Raw genomic sequence first — 19,843 nt, forward strand, 5'->3', positions numbered from 1 at the left:
CTTAAATTAATAAAAAGTAACTTAAAACTTTTATTATTTACTAAAATAGCTATCCCAGCCATTAAAAGTAAAGCTATTTAAAAGTAAAATACTAATAAAAAAACACTATTTCAAGCCTTAAAATAACCCTGTATTTAATAATAAATTATTTTAAATAAGAAAACCAAATAATTAAACGCAAAACTAAAGTAAAATAATAGTAAGACATGTTTATTATAAAAATTAAAGCTATTTAAAGATTAAGTTAACCTTAATTAAAAAAGGGCTAAGTTATTACACCTATGGGTGCTAAGCCTTAATAAAATAAAAAAACTAATAAAATAAGAGTTATGGTAATATTAACCTAATATATAGTAATAATATTATTATTATTTTAATAGTGTATTTAAGGCTAACGCCCTAGTAAAAAATAGTTAGCTAAAAGTTAGTTTTTATATATCCTAGGCCTTAAGATTTAATATTAATCCCCTATTAAATAGCCTCTTAGTACTTTGTTTTGTACCTGGTTAGCCTACTCAAGGTTTTCACACGTGGATACACCTTTAAATAGCTTTATAAATATAAGTACTTTAATTTATATATAAATCCTTATAAAAATTTAAGTACTAGCGTGTTAGTAGCCTTATTAGCATGTTAAAGGCCTTATTTTTAGGTTAACACCACGCAAATAAACCTTTAAATTATTTTATAATATAGGTACTTTAATTTATATATAATTTTATATAAAAAATAAAATACTAGTATGTTAACAGCCTTGCTAGCATGTTTATAAATTTTATAAATAAATTTTTAAATAGCCTTAATATAAGTACTTTAATTTATATATAATTTTTTATAAAAAATAAAGTACCTATACTTTAATAACTTTTTAATATATTAATAACCTTATTTTTAGTTTAACACCACGCGGATAAACCTTTAAATAGCTTTATAAATATAAGTACTTTAATTTATATATAATTTTTTATAAAAAATAAAGTACCTGTACTTTAATGGCCCTTTAATATATTAATAATTTTATAAAGTACTAGCGTGTTAATAATATATTTTTTTTATATAAATAAACTTTATAGCTTTATAAGTGCAGGTACTTTAATTTATATATAAATCTTTATAAAAAATTAAGTACTAGTACCTTAATAACTACTATTTTTTTTTATATAGCTAACTTAGTAAAATATAAAATTTTTTAGTTTTTAATAAAAATTAGCCCTAGTAAAAGCGTTATTATAAATTATATATATATTATTATATAAATTTAAATAAACTCCCTACTAAAAATAGCGGCCCTCGGGAGCGGTGGGGAACGTTAGTAGAATAAGAGCAGCCGCCAAAAGTACCGCTTGCGAGCGAATGCGATAGGTCCGTGGCGTCCGTTCGCCAACCAAAAACAGAACAATAACAACGGCTATATCGACCAAGGATATTGACTCGGCACTCAGCGGTTAAATTTGCAGATTGGCCAAAGGCCAGCCGCTACTGGTGAAGACAAGGATGATGATGAGCTCCTTCTGAAACGAGGTGGATCTTTTGCGATTCCGACCAGCCGGTTTCATCTTTCCAACGGACAAGGCGCCGTCTATCCAGTGGTTCCACCCTCGAGCAGGGGGTCTTGAAGACTTCACAACACCATGCAGCAGTTGCAGGATGCAGCAGCACGCCCTGACTCCTGAACGTCTATCCTTTCTCCTTTCCGCAAATCGCGATGGTCAAATCAAAATTATATTGATCAATGAACGGGAAGATTGTGAGAAGTAGAAATGATGAGGCAGCCCCCCTAATCTATTATCCATTGCTCGGCCTGAAGCATTACCTACTGCTTCCCGAATGACAAACCATCGCTTCAAAAGTCCTCCTTGCCTACGATGTTATCGCAATCGACTTCATCAGCAGCTGATTCGCTTGATGTCATCAGGTATGTCTGGAGTGTCTATAATATGTTGAAGAACATCAGAGCCTATCTTTCATCCCCGCAAACACACGCGACTGTGACTCCCATCTGTCTTCCCCTCAATAATACATCGGTTCACAATCCCACGTTGTTGCTTCTCCACCGGCGCTCTATTAAGTTATTAACATAGACCCGCCGAGGGCTGCTCTGTCAAATAATGTGACATGCGGAATATCTATAAATCAAATTGGGATGTGGCGACGAAGCACAGAGTGCCGGGTGCCCTGTAACTCGAGGCTCGAGCAGAGGAGGCTGCGCCTCCTGTGATTATTCTGAAGGCTGAAGCCGATGTCTCCATACACCAGTGACCAGACCAGCCTCAGGGCTTGAAAAATAATAATATAAAAAGTTTATTGCTGGCGAATAACTTTGTGCCTGAGAAGCCCCAGGGTGACTGAACAGACCTTGAACCTCTTGGACCGGAGTTAAAGATGATGTATCAAAAATAACCGCTCCATCACGCATTGGTTTGCATATCAGTATGGGGAACCCAGAAAGGTGATTGAACCCCAAGGAATCATCGGCCTCCTTGGACCTTTACAGAGAGTGGCAGTCAGCAATTGTACAAGATTAGCCTTTTGATATACAGCTCGTGCGATGTTTATCGGTTTTCTTATCCCAACATGCTGAGCTCAAGATATCATGCATGGGCTTGATTGATATGGATGTGGATTGGGTAGAGTTAGAGTTGCTCTGAGTGAAAGTCCACGTGAAGTTGAACAAACAGGTGAGAGTGTCTAGTCAAATCAGGCTGAAACCTCGACAAAGTAGCTTGGGGCTGCAGGATAAGCCCAGTTGTCAGTTCTTTGTTCTTACCTCGTGTTGAGTCTAGACTCTAGGGGCAGGGGTGGGCCTCGCTCAGTAGCCTATATTTTCTTGTAAATAAGAGATCTCAAGGGCTTGCAAGCCTCGGTTTTTCAAGCTCTTTCGTTATGGTAATCAAAGGTATGGATTTGCCCGAATGGATATGCTGCTAGCCTGCTACATCCGTAGCACCTTATCAAATATATCTCCGCACCCCACTCTAGAGATGCAATTTGATCATCAGATAGACCAATAACATTGCCTGTAACTTTAAAAATGAATGTCGCATGTCGCATGTCGCCTCATGAAAAAGCCCTAATAGTAAATTCACCTTTGTTTATATTTTCCACATGTTATCCTGCAACAATGCAAGCAACTCTTTGATAGAGTCCGTTAACCCCGCAACCCCGAGTGCCGATCAGTGATTACATCATCACAGTACCGTGACACAGCTCGGAGTCTTGAAGCACAGGGGTGTTAAAGATGTTACCTTCCTCAGTGAGCTTCGAGTCGGAAATCACTCTGCGTCATCATACTGCTTGACACCGATTGATAAGTGAGCTTGTGAGCTCGTCGTCAACGAGATGAGTGGTAGGATGGCTCTGCCAAATTCGCCTGCGAGGTCAGTTCTGGGCTCCAGCAAGTCGACCAAGGACGAGAGCAGATCATTGACTTTAGTAGGGACGATGGCGAGGAGAATGCCTTTCTCCTACGCGATTACTCTGAGCTTCAGGCCGAGAACGGCGAGAAGTGTCCCACCCTCGCTGTATCCGAGCATCCAGAAGACAACCTTAAACTCCACCAGCGACCCGGAAAATGGCGGTGCTGGCCGAGCCGATCATGGCTCTCCACATTGAGCTATGCTATGCTTTCGACAGTGGGCGTCTTCCTCCTCATTACTGTCGGTTATCTCGCAGCATCCACGTTGAGTACGTTGATTCAATTCCTTGACATGGGTCCTGATCTGTTAATGCATCTTCCTCCCTCGCAGAAGTGCCGTCTGAGAACGAGGCTCCCTATGTCGAATCGTCTACTATATGTCAGACCCCTGAATGTGTTCATGCGGCTTCGGAAATTCTTCGGAATCTAGACCCCAACTATGCTAACGTTGACCCTTGCACGAACTTTGACCAATATGTTTGTGGCGGTTGGATGAACCAGCATGACATGCGTCCCGACCAGGGATCAATATTCGCTGGGACTTTTATGCAAGAGACCTCCCAGACCCGCCTCCGCCACCTACTTGAGTCTTCTGGGCCGTCCGACCCTGCTGATTCAAAAATATTTGATAAGTTGAAAGCCGGATACAACGCATGCTTCGACGAAGACGCAATCAAGAAACGCGGAAATGAGCCGTTGATCAAGTTGCTGGATAACCTTGAGAAGATTTACAGCCTTGGTTCCAATTCGGAAGGGTCTGAAGCTGGCCTGACGGATGCCGTGCTGTTTCTCTACAATTCTGGTGTTCATGCCCTTGTACTTCAGTCTGTTTCGGTAAGTCATCTTGTATGTCATGCATATAGTATGTCAAACAACTCACATTCCGGTACAGCCTGATGACCGTGATCCGGATAACGTCACGATCTTTGTTACGCCGCCGAGGAGGATTGGTCTACCTGCACGTGAATACTACAATGATACCCAGACCGTGAGCGACTACACCACCGTCGTTGAGAATGTCCTCGGAAAATATGTTGAGAGCAAGAAGAAGAAGGAACAATTCTCAAAAGACGTTGTAGCGTTGGAATCGGCCTTGGCCGATGCGACGCCAACGACACAGATGCAAGAGGATGTCACACAGTACTACAATCCGCGCAGCCTCGAGGAGACCAAGTCACTTCTGCCCCAAATTCTATTGGCTGATATTATTTCAGCCCTTGCCCCTTCTGATTACAAGACCGATCGCCTGATTGTTTCATCTCCTTCGTATATGGAATCACTCTCTAAGATTTTGAACGATACCCCGAGGGAAACCATCCAACTCTTCTTCAAATGGAAGATCATTCAAGCATATTCAGCGCACATAGAAAGCGCCGAAATTGAGCCGCTGCGTGAGTTCAACAATGCGCTTGCTGGGAAAGATCCGCAGGCCAAGCAGGACCGGTGGCGCAAATGTATCACCGCCGTGGATGGAGATTTGGGATGGATCCTAAGCCGCTTCTACATTTTGGATGCGTTTTCAGAGGATTCGAAGAAGCTTGGGGACCAAATTGTTTCTGATATCAAGGAGCGCTTTGTGTTTACCTTGGACCAAACCAACTGGATGTCACCAGAAGTGAGGAAACTCGGCATTCAGAAGGTTGGCAACATCGTTCAGAAAATTGGATATCCGACGAAGAGCCCTAATGTGCTGGACCCCGGGGATGTGGAAAAGTACTACCACAACTTGTCAATCTCGAACGAAACCTTCTTCGAGAATGCAATTGCCGTTAGGAAGTTCGCGGTTGAAAACGAATGGGGAAAGCTGGGTAAGCCAACTAATCGAGACGAGTGGGACATGACTACTCCCACTGTCAATGCATACTACAATCCTCCTGGCAATGAGATCGTATTTCCGGCAGGAATCATGCAGCCGCCGGTATTTTGGGGAAGCGACGCCCCACTGTACCTGGCCTACGGAGCATTTGGAGCAGTGAGCGGACACGAACTCTCTCATGGTAAGTACTACCCGTTCCCTGAGGCAATCACCTTTATGGACCAAGACTTATGCCTATATTCCAGCCTTCGATTCCACAGGACGACATTACGACGAGACAGGGAACTACACAGATTGGTGGGACGAAAAGACCGTCAAAGACTTCGAGGACCGTGCACAGTGCTTTATTGATCAGTACTCCAAGTTCACTGTCCACGGTAAAGACTCAGACCTTCATGTCAATGGACGCTTGACGCTTGGTGAGAATATCGCCGATGCAGGTGGCTTGACTGCAGCCTATCATGCCTGGAAGAAGCGCGAGGAGGCCCACTCTGACCCTCTTCTACCTGGTCTCTCTGGATTCAGCAAGGAGCAAATCTTCTTCATCTCCTATGCGAACTGGTGGTGCAGCAAGACAAGCCCGGAGAAAGCCCAGGAGGCCATTTATAACGATCCGCATGCACCCAAGCCCGCGAGAATCATTGTGAGTATCCTCTTCTGTGCATTAGTACTCCGTTTGTGTGTGTACTGACTCTGGACAAGGGCACCATGGCCAACTCCCTCGAGTTCAAGGAGGCGTTCAACTGCCCCAACAAGAAGCCTGAGTGTAAGCTCTGGTAGCTGAGACCGGGGGCGGGCTACCTGCTTCTGTACCACTCTCTAGTGGGTTTACAGGGATATGCCATTTGTAATTATTTGCGTGGTAGCATTCGATTGAATCAACGGTTTGTACGGGCACAGCCTACAATACCTAAAATGTGAACCTTTTTAGTGGCCTTGGAGAACCCGATGTTATGTCTTTCCAGCAACATTTGCACTCTCTAGATATCCTTTATATCTTTTGCAGTGTGAGTTATGTACACTTGGTAATTTACAAGCCCTGATATACCAGCTACCAGGTATCGTCATCTGAAGGCTAACTATTTACAAGCCGTAAGCCAGACTGACATGACAGTGAGGTGAGGGGCTAAGCAAAGTCGACTTTGCAAGATTTCACCCAGACGTTCCTTATATGTTCTCCGTGGTCGGATGGTGCCATCCCGATGGGAAAGTGCGCGCAACTTTGTTAACGCAGATTGGTGTTCCTCCAGGTGATTAGTGTCCAGAAACTGGCACAGGGCTACCCACCAGCAGCGTCACGGGGTTGGGAGGAAGCTACCGGAGCTTCTGACGTGGGAAATGTATGGGAGCTACCTTCAGCATCAGGATCACGCCGCCTATATTCAACATTTGAAGGGTACGCATCTTGAAGCGTCCGCGGGAGATTCTTGTCAGCGCCATCTGCCGGCGATGAATTCCTGCTGCGTCTCCGGTCTGCCGAAGCTTGACCCTTAGCTAGCGTATATCCAGGTAACGCTGAAGCAACTCGAGATGGGCTCATGGTGCCAAACTGTTCTACTTTGACCTTTCCTAAATGGTAATCTGCGTGACCGGCCGATGTGTCGCTAAGTCGATGGCTGCGTCCCAGCTGCTTCATCTGCTGCTCGACGTTCTTTGGTGATCCTGCCCGTGAAGTCTGAATTATACCAGTAAGCGATTCGTACGGCGGAGCAGATGGGATCGGAGCGGGCTGATGGGCGCCAGAAGCCTTTCTTTTTCTTCCTGGGGAGGCATAATGCTCTGAGCGACGGGGATTACTATGAGCTGGAGACTCTCCATGAGCCTTACCGGCCGTGACGCCAGGTTGTTGTTGAGCAGGCGGGACCCAATGGTGGAAATATAGTGACGGAGGTGATCGACGCGACTGAGAATCGAGTCTTCGAGGGGCCTGGCTAACAGGAAGCGATGAGCCAGGGGCATACTGTACATTGCCCATATTTATCTGGCTCGACTGGGCTTGAACTCCAGCATGGTTGACCCATGGATTTGTTCCAGCTCGAGTATCAGAAGGCCCAGTAGGCACGGAGCGTCGGCCAGGCACTTGAGGGGTAGGCGGGGTAGTGATATTCGGCGGCGCATTCTGAGATAAAAGGATATTGGGAGGCGGCGGCGGCGGCGGCGGAGGCACTGCATGATGGAGGCCAGTACGAGAGTCCTGCCGAACATGCATAGAAGGCCGTCGAGAATGAGAGCTGGTTACAGAATGCGTATGCGACGGGGCCGGTGGAGGAGCCTGTGGATTTGGCCCGCGTGTAGCGGGGGCCTGAGATAGGTATTGTTGAGCCAGCTCCAGGACCGGCTGAGGCAGACCATTCTGGCATATCCCGGCAAAGACAAGCGGAATGATTTGCGGGGGAACACCGGCGATCAAGGAATCCCGAAGCATGCTCGCCTCAACCCTCCGCTGCTCCAGACGCAATGTCTCCTGGCGCGTCTTTTCTTCCTCTTGCTTTCTCCGGTCCTCTTCAGCCTTGGCTTGGAGCCAATGGTGCATCGCATCATCGGAGCTAGAGCTCTGCCATTGCGAAGGAGGCGGCGGTAGTTGTTGGTTCGCGGAAGCCGCGGTCGAAGGAATACTAGCGAAGCCGACATCTGGCGGGGGTAAGGTCAAGGAAGGACGGGGTAAGTTATTGCGCGAGAAGTCCATCGAGGAAGGGTCCGCTGGCCTTGACGGCGCTGCAGGTGCAGGTGCCAATGCGGGAGGATCGGGTGCGGCTATAGAGGGCGAGGGAGAGCGCAGTTTTCGGAAGCGCGAATGCTCATGGGAACGTTGGATCCCATTCTGGGAGGAGGGATTCAGGGTGAGCAACATGTCTGTCAAGGGCAATGACGCACAGGGTTGGCAAACAGGGAGTTATTTTGCATTATTGTAGCTGCATCATGGGAGAGTCGCGTGCAACGGTGCAAGCAGATGGCATTGGGGCTGAGTGAGAGTGCATGTGAATGCTAACCCATGATGGAAGATAGGAAATGGGAAGGAAATTGATAGAAACGACAGGGCAGAGTGACTTGGGAAAGCGAGAAAAAAAGTACATGATGTTAAAGTTCATGGAAGCCCCCAGACTACCAAAACAGGAAGGCGCTAGGATGGGGTCTTACCGGATTCGTGGCGCTAGTCCAGATCGGGCAAAAACAGGCGTATGAGGGCCTGAGGCTGCAACTGTTGCCTGAACAAGGTGGAAGCTTAGAAATGCGCAAGGGAGACAAGACGACACCTGACCGGGGTTCCGAGGAAGTATTGGGGAAGATAATAACAAGCAGACGTAATCAAGCTGTAACCGGCGGGCTAGAAAGCCATTGCGTGGACGGGGCTTGTTGATGACGACGAAGTAAACGAAACGTGTACCTCAAGGCTTGATCTAGAACCGACTTGGAAAAAAAAAGAAACGAGAAATCTCCGAAGGGCCAAATGTCACTGTCAGGACGGCCCGCTCCGAACACCGACTTGAGTACCTGAGAGCAGTTGCAGATTGAAATACATCGAGCCATGGCCATCTTCCATGTTAAGCATATTAAAAGTGATCTTCCGCCCCCCAATGCTTGTTTCAGCTAGAATGACAAGGCTATGCTGCTCCTGTGTCTATCCTGTTCCAGTAAGCCTAATGACTATCGCTATCAAGCGTTATTGACTCAAGGACTTTGTAAGCCTTGTCTAATATAACCAGAACCCTGGAAACTGCACATCGGATAATCCGATCTGAAACGCCATCCAGCCGTTGTACTCTAAATCGTGCATTCGTCGCTAATGTTACGAGTGAGATAAGATAAGAAGCATATGCACCCACTCCATCCATGGACGCTTCACAAAGCACAATATAGATAGTAAGTATATACTCGAATACAACGCCTTCTCCCAATCAAGCGTCACGGTCGAACCGTGTCAGTACCTCTGGCGGTACCGTTGGTATGTATTTCCGCGCCCGCTCTCTGTTGGTGCCGCCCCATCCAGCTCCGTAGCTGATGAGCATGTCCGTGCTGGTTGGTAGTGAAAAGGGAAGGGTAAGTGCGGGGTCTAAGAATACTGTATTTGCGCCACTGCGGTCGTCGAAGCGGGAACTTGGCCCCGGTCTTGGAGAGGCGACGCTTGAACCGGGAGATCTGGCAGCGCTGGGCGACGCAGCTGTCGAAGGAGCCCGGTCCTGACGCGGAGTCTGGGGGCGTCCCTCCTCGGTCGGTGCCGAGGTTGGTGCCAGAGAATCTGCTTTGATCTGGACAAGCCTTAACTGCTCCCTGAATATTAACTCGGGGTCGCGTTGTAGCTCTACCAGGAATTTCATGGCGGATTTGGGGAGCCCTTTCTCTCCGACTTCTGGCCGGTAGTGCTTAACCGCGTGGAGCATCTGGGCCGGAGTGAGATCTTGTAGCTGTAGGAGTGTGTTGACGAGGGACTCAAAGTCCTCTCCGAGTGAGGAGAAGCACTGCAGCCATTGCAAGAGCTGGATCACTGGCGCCAGGTGTTTACGAGCAGAGTCCATGGTGCTGTCGCCCGTGCACGTGGTTGACCCATTTTCATAGTGTTCTGGCTGTCGGTTGTTGGTACGAGCCCAGTCTTCCAAGGTCGACACATTCATGCGAATCTGCATCGCCTTGGTTCGGGCTAGATATCGTTTCGTAGAGAGAATTCGGTTGAAGAGCTCTGCTCCTAACCAGTAGTAAAGCTGCGAGAGGATCTGTGTAGTTATCACCGAGTGTACATCGTATAGGTCGAGGACAAAGAGTGTTGATGATAAGAGAGAGGTAATGTTGCGCGGTGAGACCTGTGCTCGGCGCCTAGGAGAAGGTGGCCTGAACTGCTTATCAGCCGGCTCAGGGGCTTTGTTTCTGTTTTTGCGGAAAAGCTTCCACTCGTTCTGGAAGGGGATGTCGTCGAGGCCGGGGATCGTTTCATGGTCCAGCATCGCCGCATCCAGCACCTTGTTCATGCGGCGCTCAGCATCACGGATGATCAGGATAAAGATTTCGTTGATAAGCTCTGCTAAATGGAGTTGAAACTCCACCGTTGATTCCACCAAGCCCGCATCTTTCTTGAGATAGTGAAGTAGGAGAGTGGCATTTGAGATCCAGAATGCGAGAATCGTCATGTCCCACTGGTACCGCTCCACAACGTCATTTATTTTGTCCATCGCAGATACCAGCAATGTCGCGAGCAGCTCAGGGCTCGCATGGTAATGAGCATATCGCGCACTAAGAAAGAGGAGGTTCGCCGGAACTGGCTTTTGAGACGGAGATCGTTGTGGCGTCATGTTTGTGATAATGATATCCAGAATCCTCTCAAGCTCATGCTCCTGGAAGACAAACATTTGGTCATTCAGACATCGATCCCAAATAAATTCCTGTTGCTCCTCTTCCAGTTCTTCCTCGTCTTGGGAGTCAAACTTCTCATCTAACCCCAGACTTGACAGATCCACTTCCAAATTGATCGCGCTTTCCTCCATCATCATGCGCCGCTTCATTTCATTTTCCGCTATCTCCTCCTCAAACCGACCATGCGCAAACCCGGAGTCGTAGAAATCATCCTCTATCGCACTCGGCCCAAAACTATAACCATTCTCGTGTAGGTATTCTGAGATCTCGCTTCCCGGCTGAGCAAAGTCAAACGCGGTGCCTCCGGACGAGGACTTGATATTCGGCGACGCTCCATGATCGAGCAAAATCTTCGCTATCGTCTTGTGCCGATTCGTCATAGCCCACATCAGTGCACTCCATTGATTCCGGTCTTGTTGGTCAACATTCGCTCCCGCGTCTAACAGTGCCGCAACAACATCTTGGTGTCCCTGTAGGTCAGCCCGGAAGTTAGCCATCTCTAGACACAAAAGGTGCAGAATCAATGGAGAACATACAAAACAGCTAGCATATATCAGCGGCACCGTGCCCTCTTCATCAGGCATATTCACATCAACGTAGTCCTTCGCCTTCCCTTGTACCAATTTGCGCACCCGCTCAACATCACCATTACTAGCAGCCATATTCAGACTCCGCTGCAGAGCCTCGCGCTTTCGCTCATCCGTCAACTTCTCATCCGCGGCAATGGCTTCCTCGTCCGCATCCAGCGAGTCCACCTCGCGGTGTGCGGCCTGGGCAGCAAGCATCTCCATTAACCGGGCATCGCTATCCTCCAGCCGAGCCGTCGTCGTAGACTCGTTGTCATCGTCTGTGGAGACTGCGAGGTTCCGCCCGTAGTGCGCATGCAGGGCATGCTCGTCGTCATGCGAGTGGTCGTCCAAGGCAAGGCTGAAACTGAGGGGTTTCGCGGCAACAGGTGTCAGAAATTGGGATTGGCCTATACAAGCAAATAGTAAAGAGTCAGTAACTGTTCATTTCTACCTTGTCCCTCTCTGCCTAAGAATATAAGAGAAGAGAAATGTCCCACGTACCCTGCCAAGCATCATACATCTCCGTCTCCTGCTGTATAGTCGGGAAAGAGCGGCGGTCGTCCAGGGACTTCGGTAAATCATCCGGAAGCTTCTTCGGGTCGAACTCGGAAGAATTCGAGCCTCTGGGCTCGTGGTCGTGGTCGAAAGCAGCGGGAGTAGCCCCGCGGGGAGAATCCATCGTCAAGCCGTGTCGGAGGGTCGATTAGGCTTCAAGAGTCGACGAGGGGCGGGATGGTATTCGATAGAGGGAGCGCTAGCTCCATGGGGAGGATATAGAGAAATTACGCCGGGGTAGCAAACAGGCGAGAGAAAACCCCGGTAAGGGCGGCGGAGGGGCGTGGGGAAGTGAGCGAACGAGAGGAAGACGGTGGTCGGGTTCCTGACGATGACTACGTAGATCAACAGTGCCAGTGATGCAATTCCCGACACCGAGTCCCCTCCACTGCTGCCTCACCTTGGGTCTCATGTTTTATTACAGGGTTTCTGCTATCGATTATCTAGCGGCTACTTGATACATATGAGTCGAACATCATGTTTACGAGTTAACGCAGTCTTTGAAAGCAAAGTCGCCTGGCATCATCGTAGCAAATCAAACACTCGAACGACTACTATACATTATTTTTCTGGACGGAAAACACCGTCCAAGCGCAAATAATAAATTTATCAGGGATATCAATCGCTAAACGACAAAAGATGGGAAATATGCGGGGGTATTATGCAGGCATTATATACCAGAAATATAGGTGGTAATATGAGGTCGCTAGTTCCGTTGTAGGTCGTGTTTTGTGTATAGTCGGGTTCACTCTTCAGTCGTTTATACCAATAGCTTGCTGCGGATTTGGATCTCGTCTTCTGAGAGCGATGCGATCCAGAGCACACGCTCAACAATGCCCGGTACCGGCTCGACGTTGTACTTGGTGCTCGCATCGATCAGTCGAAGGAGGCTCTTGACGATTCTCGCCGTCGTGCGATAGCGTTCAAAGTTGATTAGTGGCTCTCCCTCCCGGGTAGCTGCCACCTGTGCCGGCTTTTGGGCGTTGTACGTGAGGTCATGGATGTAGAGTCCTATTAACCGCAGTTAGTTTATGGTATTGGAGCAAAAGCGAGTCAATGGCGCGAACGTACCAACAAATGGAATGCAGCCTTCTTGAACGTTCGCGGACTCCATCTCGACACGAAGGTCATGAAAGTTGCGAACGGGCTGGATGAGCATCTCCATATCTTTCAACATCCGCCTATCCTCGACTGGCACTAAAGCCCACGTGGTTTGGAGCCGGGAGCAGTCGGTTGAGGTAAGTGCAATCGCGATTTGAAGCATGGTGGCGTAGTTGCATATTCTCCGGGCATGTGCCGCGGTGTGAATGAACTTGGCGATGGTAAGAGCTCGCTCCTGAATATCCAGAGTAAGGACGATCTCTGACAAAACCCATTTCACCATGAGGTTAAAACGCCCTACCACCAAATCAATGCCCCGGCGCTCCTCATCTATAAGGAACTGCACCCAACTGGTGGTGAAGGGCGGACCACTATTCCACTTCATGTCAACAAGATCCCTCCAATCAACCTCACCGAGGGCAGCCATCTCGACCAAAGTGAACTGCTCGGCGAGGGTGTGGGATTCACATGACAGGACAAAGGGTACATGTTGGGCGCCTGGAACTTTGGCGAGCGCAGGATGTTGGTGATCGGCTTCCGATCGACAGAGAACATCACCAGACACATGTTGCATATCCAAGGACGGGATGTTTGCCCGTTTCCCAGCCTTATGGATTGGGGACGGATCTGGGGTAAGCGGCTGCGCCTTAGCAAGGTTCGGGTTGAGAGAACCCCGATGTGAATGAACCGACCGATGATTTTGGATGGTCATAGGGGGAGAAGGCGGGTGTGCAAGAGGATGAGGAGGTATGGCATCACCCGAATCATCGAGACTTCGTGTATCGAATGATAAACGCGCATCCGCGGCTTCCTTGGGGTCAATGACATCGACAGAAAGTTCGGAAGATAGGCCAGAGAGACGAGATACCCTAGATTTGTGATGGGGTACAGGTAGAGTCAATCCTCGCGGAATGCGCTTTATGCTTTCCGTCTTCCTGACCACGTCAATAGAAGGATGTGATGATCCAAAATCCGAATACTCCTCATTGGATGCGATGGTCTGGAGTGCCGCGGGCTGGCCGACTTCCATGGGCTTCTTCATGGACTCGTCGCTAAGTCCTCGTTCCAGTAGTGGAATAGAACTATATGAATCTTCAGAGTCCACGACTGATTCAGAGTACGGTCTGTAGAGAATCCGCGCCTGTACTTCAGAGTATGTTAGGCCGTCGCCAAGTTCTTGATGACTTCTTACAGGCGTACTAGCACGTGGGTAATTATGGCGCGGTGCCAACCCTTCTCGAACTCGACCTAGGTTATTGACAGGCACTTGCTGACTCGGGCCGGCAGTAGCATTTGCCAGGCCGCCAGCTGGCCCACCCGTCCATTTACCTTCAAGTTTTAGTAAGGCAGACTCGACTCCCCCGTCATCTTCGTCGGGAATCTGGGCGAAACGTGCAATAGCGGACTCAAAGGAGCGACGAATGAGCTGGGACGAATGCGTTTTCAATAGCGAGAATCGAGGCTTTGGGGGAACAAGGCTAGTCTGTGGTCTTGACGCAGGATCCTCCAGCGTGTTAGCTGTACTATCAGCTAAAGAGCTCCGGTAGGTCACATCAGACCACGCTGAGGCTGAGTTGCGTAATGATCGAGCGTCCGCACCGGTCTGCATCCGACGCAGATTGCCCCCAGGCCGTCGTCGAAGAGTAGGGCCGGCTGTCTTTTCCGCAAGATCGAGAATGCTTGACCCAGCTGTTGAGGTGTCGGTTTCGCTATCGAGGGCAGGGCGATGCCTTGAGAAACCACTCTGGAATGAGGCATACTTTCGGAGACGCACAGACGGCGACGTTTTCTTCCAGAAAGAGGAACCCCTCTCGTTAGAGAAAGACCGCTGTGCTGCAGGGCCCATAGACTCCCTGTGGAGCGCAAAAGTTCTCCTTGACTGCCTCATACTAGTTTCATCATAGTAAATCGGCAACGAGTACTCATCGGCCCCGAGCGTCGATGCTCGAGACGACGCAAGGAATGTATGAGCTTTGGGAGTAATAGGAGAGTTCTCCCCGGTTAGGAACATCGGAGGTTGGTCGAGAGCCACAGGAACGGTCCCAACACCCCCGGACATGACCGGCGGGCCTGTGTCATCTACAATAACTATAGATTCACTGCCACCCGTTATTCGACTCTGTGTTCTATGATCAGGAGGGAGAAGAAAAGATCCCGGCTCTTCAACGGCAGTATGTCCTAGGTTGTGCTCTGGCGTCTCGTTCACATCTGATGAATCGACCTTCTCACCGGATGCCTGGCGATACTGCCGCAGAGCTTCGTCGCAGAGGATGTCGATGCGCGTTGGCTTCTTTACCGGGGGAGCAGTTCTTTTGTCGCGATAGGTGTCTGATCCAAATGCGACGTTGGTCGGGAGCGCCGACGTCTTTCCTCTGGGGGACAATCCGTTGACTGGGCGCGGTAAGACACCGGGTACGGGGTTCTTGCCGTTCAGAGCTCGACGGATAGACCCGATGATTGTCTTTACACCTGAGCTGGAAGTAACAGGTTTTGAGGAGCCGTCAGTATTGCGCCGGTCAAGGCGCATACCCGGTGCCAGGGAGGGAAGGGGTGGGGAGGGCGGAGCCATCATAGTCATATACGACTCAACAGGAGGGTATAGCTCTCCGCGAACCAGAGCGCCAAGGTAATAGGGCTCCTGCGCGGGAAAGAAGCGCCTGTTATCCAAACGCTGCAATGATATGGGGGCTCTATCGTCCCGAAAGGAGTCAGAGAAACTACCACTGCGCTTGTGCGTATGCCCGTAACATGGGACACGTCTTGCGCTAACCGGCGACAAAGGAGACGCTGGAGCCTGGGAGAAAACTGCCGGCTTCGGTATTACAGGTACCGGATGCGGGGCGTTGGTCGAGGAGAAGGGCATTGAATGGCGTTTGGGGGATTTCGGCGGCAATGAGCAGGACATTGCAGGGGCGCTCCAATCACTACCCGCCGAAGTAGGCATACTTTTCGCCGTGACAGTAGAGTCATTCCGGTCATGATACACCAATAACGGTGGGTGTCTGGCAGTTTCGGCCAGACCAGGCATTTGAGTGCTGTGCGTAGGGGCAACATTTTGGAGGTCGTCCACTGCTGGCTCATCGCCGCCAGGATCAATCGGGCGGTCCGGGCTATTATACGGGAGCTGGTGGTCCAAAATGTCCCAGTAGGCTGAGCACTTGCCATGCCAACACCGTTTGAGATCGATGAGGATCTTCAGGTCACTCATACCCCCGCCCTGGCGAGCCTTTACGCTGTCGTATAAACGGTTGACAGTCTCGCAGAAATGAGCTCGCAATTTGAAGTCAGGAACGAAATCATCCACAAAGTAATTCAAGATCCAATGGCGCAGGGCCGCAAACGTGCGGATTCGGATAATTCTTCCATCTTCCTGCAATCGGTTTATCGCCCATTGCAGGCGTGCAAGGAGAAGGGAGAGCAATGATCCAGCAGAAAGGTAAGGTCGAAAGGTGAGGAAAAAGTCCGATACAAGCTCATAGTCCATGAAGGACTCGGAGGATATTTGTGCAACAATGCGCGCAGGAGTCGCAGCACTAATATTTCTGGAGCCAGAGACGTAACGAACGACAGACTCATCATCCATTACCGTCACCAATGTCTCGAAGATTGAGGGTTTAATGGAGTCGCCTGGATCGTAGACAATTGGGTCGGGGCTGACGGCAGCACTTCGGCTTAAATCCATGGCAGACACTCCGGAAAATATAGAAGGCGCGAACGAATGATGAACTCGGTCATGTAGGTACGTGTTGCGAGCAGTGCTTGAGTTCAATGCTTCAATTGAGTGCGTCGAGCTTCGTAAAACGTTGTTCGTAGGGGTCAACCGTGTCATACCCAAGTGATAGTCCGGGATTGGGACCTCTAGGTGCTGATGGAAAGATCCATCCGCTGACCAGGGTCTATCATCTGGCCGGTCGATAGTGACCCGAAACTCGGTGTTGGTCCCAGCTTGCGACACCGACCGCTGTTCCGAGATCGTAGAGAAAGAGTAGGATCTTTGGAGGGTACGCTGTCGGGCTCGCCGGTGCGAATTTGACTGCGGGAGGCCCGAGTCGATCGAGGAAACTTCGTCTTCATTTCCCTCGCCTACGAAACGTAGCTCGGACAATTGCGAATTGGACCATCGCGAGGGTTCGTTCTTGTTATTATCATCTTGTCCTTGTGGATGAGGAGATTCCGGCTTCGATTGGTTACCTGGAGGGACCGCTGGTGCACGACGAGACCCCTTGCGAGACGGATTTTGAACGGGCCTAGAGAACAAGAAAAGTTTAGCGATTCCTCAATGCCTGTGTGGTACCAAGAGATGCACAAGAAGAACCCGAACTTACCTAAGGAATATTTTACCGTTCTGGCCTACATTTCCCACAGTGAAGTGGCTAGATGCCCTTGGCCCGGCAAAAGCCTCACGCGTCACCTTTGTTTCGGAATCAAGTTGTTTTAGGGATCGGGCTCGCAGCACCTCATGGCTGTCTTTGGCATTAACCAAATGTAGAGCCGCTTTCTCCCCTACCGCTCCCAAGCCAATGTTTGTTCTCTTCGCAATGTGCTTTCCTTGTGCAACGGTGTGGGCGCGTCGTAGAGCAGAGGTGACGTATGGGACCTTGGTGGGCGCATTGAGCTTGCTGTCATTATCTGCTGAGACAGGAGATACGCTCGTATGCACCTCCTCCGACTTCCTCGGGCTGTCGTCTAAACTAGGCACACTGGGTCCCATTGTGCAGCAGGATGTAGCGCACAGAGACCGCAGGTCGGTGGTCCCAAAGCAGGGACTTTCGTCCCCCTTGTAAACAGGCTTTTTCTTTCTCTCAGCAGAAAAGCTCGGCGCAGCTAGGATACGGAAGCAGCCCGGATTGGGAACAGAATGCGTGCCTGAGCAACAACATGACCAGGTTCGCGAGTGGCTTTATACGCAGCGAATCCCAGGCATGGACGCGGTTTGCTCGGCACTGACGAAGTTCTCCGTTCGAAGCTCGGACCGACAAGACGCAAGGTGGATCACTTGGATACCAGTCGCGGCGAAACAGAAGTCGAGGATGGGATCTGAAGAGCGGAACGGATGGCTGGGAGGACGGCAGGAATGGAGCGAACTGTGAAGGTGGACGTAAAGGACACGAGAAACTGGGCAGGAAGCAAGAGAGCAGTGGAGGCCAAGCAGCCGCGTGATGGGAAATCGTGAGGCGACCGCGAGGCCGTTAGACTAGGTCGGATTTGTTTTGTTAGCGGGTGGGACAGCGGTTCCAGGAGGGCGGAACCAGCCCACAGGAGAAGACTGTAGATATATCTATGCTCCAGGAATGCTATCCATGGCACCAGCCCGCGGGAGAAGCAGAGAGAGAAAAGCCAAAATGCTAGAGCGAGAGATTGAGCCGTGGTTCGGCGGCCTCACTCAACTTTTCGGCTTATTCTCGCTGCACAAAGAGCACTGCCAGGGTCTCCCGGACATCTTATTTCCTGGCATCCATCCGCTGGAGTCATCTGATCGGATCCATTGACCATGTTGAGGCTCCACCGAGTCAGATTTATCAAGGACGAAAGTCGTACAGAGACAGATGCATCCAATGCCCTTCAGAATGTGAACTATCGCAATTGAAACGGACGACCGTTAGCTGCCATTGAGCCAATGCGGTAAAGACAGCCTCGACAAGGTTTCGCTATTGATTCCTTCCTTTGGCTCCCATCTTCATAGTTCCTCCTAGAGAGGTTGCGTTACGTCCTCCAAATTTCGGTCACTGGTGGGCTATCTCCAACAGAGGTGATACATCACATCTCATTGTCGCTTCCAGTTGGAACTTGGAGCTGACCATCGAACCAGAGCCTCGGCTCCTCTTCTGGAGAGTTTCTCTTGTATTTGCTTTTTTTTGGCCCAGAGAAACAAATGCGTTATGATTTTCGCTAGCGGAACATTTCGCCGGCTATTATCTACGGCTCTACAGAAGGAAAATGGGACTTTAGGACCACATGCCAGTGTCTAGTCGATGATGTTTCCCGGCCCCGGCCCAGACCGCGGTTCGCCCGCTTCGTTAGGATGCTTATATGTCGGTCAAGGCCTGCAAGATGACTGAAGTGGTAGGTACTCCGTACCTCCACTACTCCGTAGATTTCAAATGTCAGCTGCTGCATATGACCCAACCTTCCCGACTGTAGGACATGCGAATGAAAGAAGTAAGTAGGCGATCAGTCAGTGAGCAACGTGAATGGAAAGCATAATTTGAGCGCATGGCTCAAAGCTCAGGATACTGTATTGTTGAATAAGCCAAGCCTCGCTGTGCTCATATACAACAGAGTCCGCTATCAATCATCTCTCAAGAAGTTGGCTAATTGACTTGGTCTAGGTTACGGCTATTCTATAGTGACCGCGTTGCCCTTTTGTTAGGTATGTACCCTTACTCACAGTACCTGGAGCGAATTGGCACTAAAAGCAAACATGGAGACATAGATTCATGAAAAACATAACCAAGGACAAGAAGCCTGGTTTTCTTATGCGCTCGCAGCCCTTGCAATTCCTTAGTTCCATTTTCACTACCGGCAGATATGGAAGATAGAAGCATATCAACCGCAGGATTTCGGCGCTGGGCATTGCGAAGGTTAGATAGGGCCCAGGAAATGTTACAGCATCGATTTTTGTCTTGATAAGGAGGTAACGTCCGAATTAGGGTTGGATTAATTCTAATACTGGTAGTGGTAGGTGTGGACATCGAGAACAGGACCAGGGAGGTTGTTAATCTAACAGTCCGAAACATATGAGAAAGTGATGGAGAAAGCAGAAATGAATGAGTGAAGAACGGACGATGTAAGGACAGTGCAGATTGGTGGACACGAAGGGTTATCGAGGGTGCTTGTAGAGAGGAACATGAAGTGGAACACAGGCAAGGTAGATAAGGGTATCAGAGTTAGAATTAGGACTGACATGGGACTCGGCTTGAAAGTGCCGGACTGGTGCACACGCTGACACACACACATTAAAGGGTTGAATAGGTATATAAGAAGAGTCATATCGTATACAAAGTGAAGACAAGGTAAGAAGGGTAAAATTAGTGAGCGTAAAAG

At 49.4% G+C, this 19,843-nt stretch overlaps 4 protein-coding genes across 4 annotated transcripts; 1 reads left to right on the forward strand and 3 right to left on the reverse strand.

Annotated features, from left to right (window-relative positions):
- Positions 1-3,351: 3,351 nt before the first annotated feature.
- DSM5745_03453 (M13 family metallopeptidase) lies at positions 3,352-6,011 on the forward strand (the record flags this gene model as incomplete). The annotated part of the gene is made up of 6 exons (XM_026745469.1): positions 3,352-3,377; positions 3,437-3,684; positions 3,747-4,249; positions 4,308-5,412; positions 5,477-5,874; positions 5,934-6,011. 6 exons carry the CDS (start codon positions 3,352-3,354, stop codon positions 6,009-6,011), a joined length of 2,358 nt encoding a protein of 785 aa, XP_026606335.1.
- A 499-nt stretch (positions 6,012-6,510) lies between these two features.
- On the reverse strand, positions 6,511-8,082 carry DSM5745_03454 (uncharacterized protein; the record flags this gene model as incomplete). Its single annotated transcript, XM_026745470.1, has 1 exon — positions 6,511-8,082. The coding sequence occupies one exon, from the start codon at positions 8,080-8,082 to the stop codon at positions 6,511-6,513; it is 1,572 nt and encodes a 523-aa protein (XP_026606336.1).
- A 1,045-nt stretch (positions 8,083-9,127) lies between these two features.
- Positions 9,128-11,822, reverse strand: DSM5745_03455 (DIL and Ankyrin domain protein; the record flags this gene model as incomplete). The annotated part of the gene is made up of 3 exons (XM_026745471.1): positions 9,128-11,044; positions 11,111-11,550; positions 11,645-11,822. The coding sequence occupies 3 exons, from the start codon at positions 11,820-11,822 to the stop codon at positions 9,128-9,130; spliced, it is 2,535 nt and encodes an 844-aa protein (XP_026606337.1).
- Positions 11,823-12,458: 636 nt separating this feature from the next.
- Positions 12,459-17,510, reverse strand: DSM5745_03456 (mitotic regulator LTE1; the record flags this gene model as incomplete). The annotated part of the gene is made up of 3 exons (XM_026745472.1): positions 12,459-12,709; positions 12,770-17,046; positions 17,125-17,510. The coding sequence occupies 3 exons, from the start codon at positions 17,508-17,510 to the stop codon at positions 12,459-12,461; spliced, it is 4,914 nt and encodes a 1,637-aa protein (XP_026606338.1).
- Between the last annotated feature and the right edge of the window lie 2,333 nt (positions 17,511-19,843).

The sequence above is a fragment of the Aspergillus mulundensis genome (assembly GCF_003369625.1).
Source record: "Aspergillus mulundensis strain DSM 5745 chromosome Unknown scaffold_2, whole genome shotgun sequence".
In the NCBI taxonomy this organism is placed as follows: domain Eukaryota; kingdom Fungi; phylum Ascomycota; class Eurotiomycetes; order Eurotiales; family Aspergillaceae; genus Aspergillus; species Aspergillus mulundensis.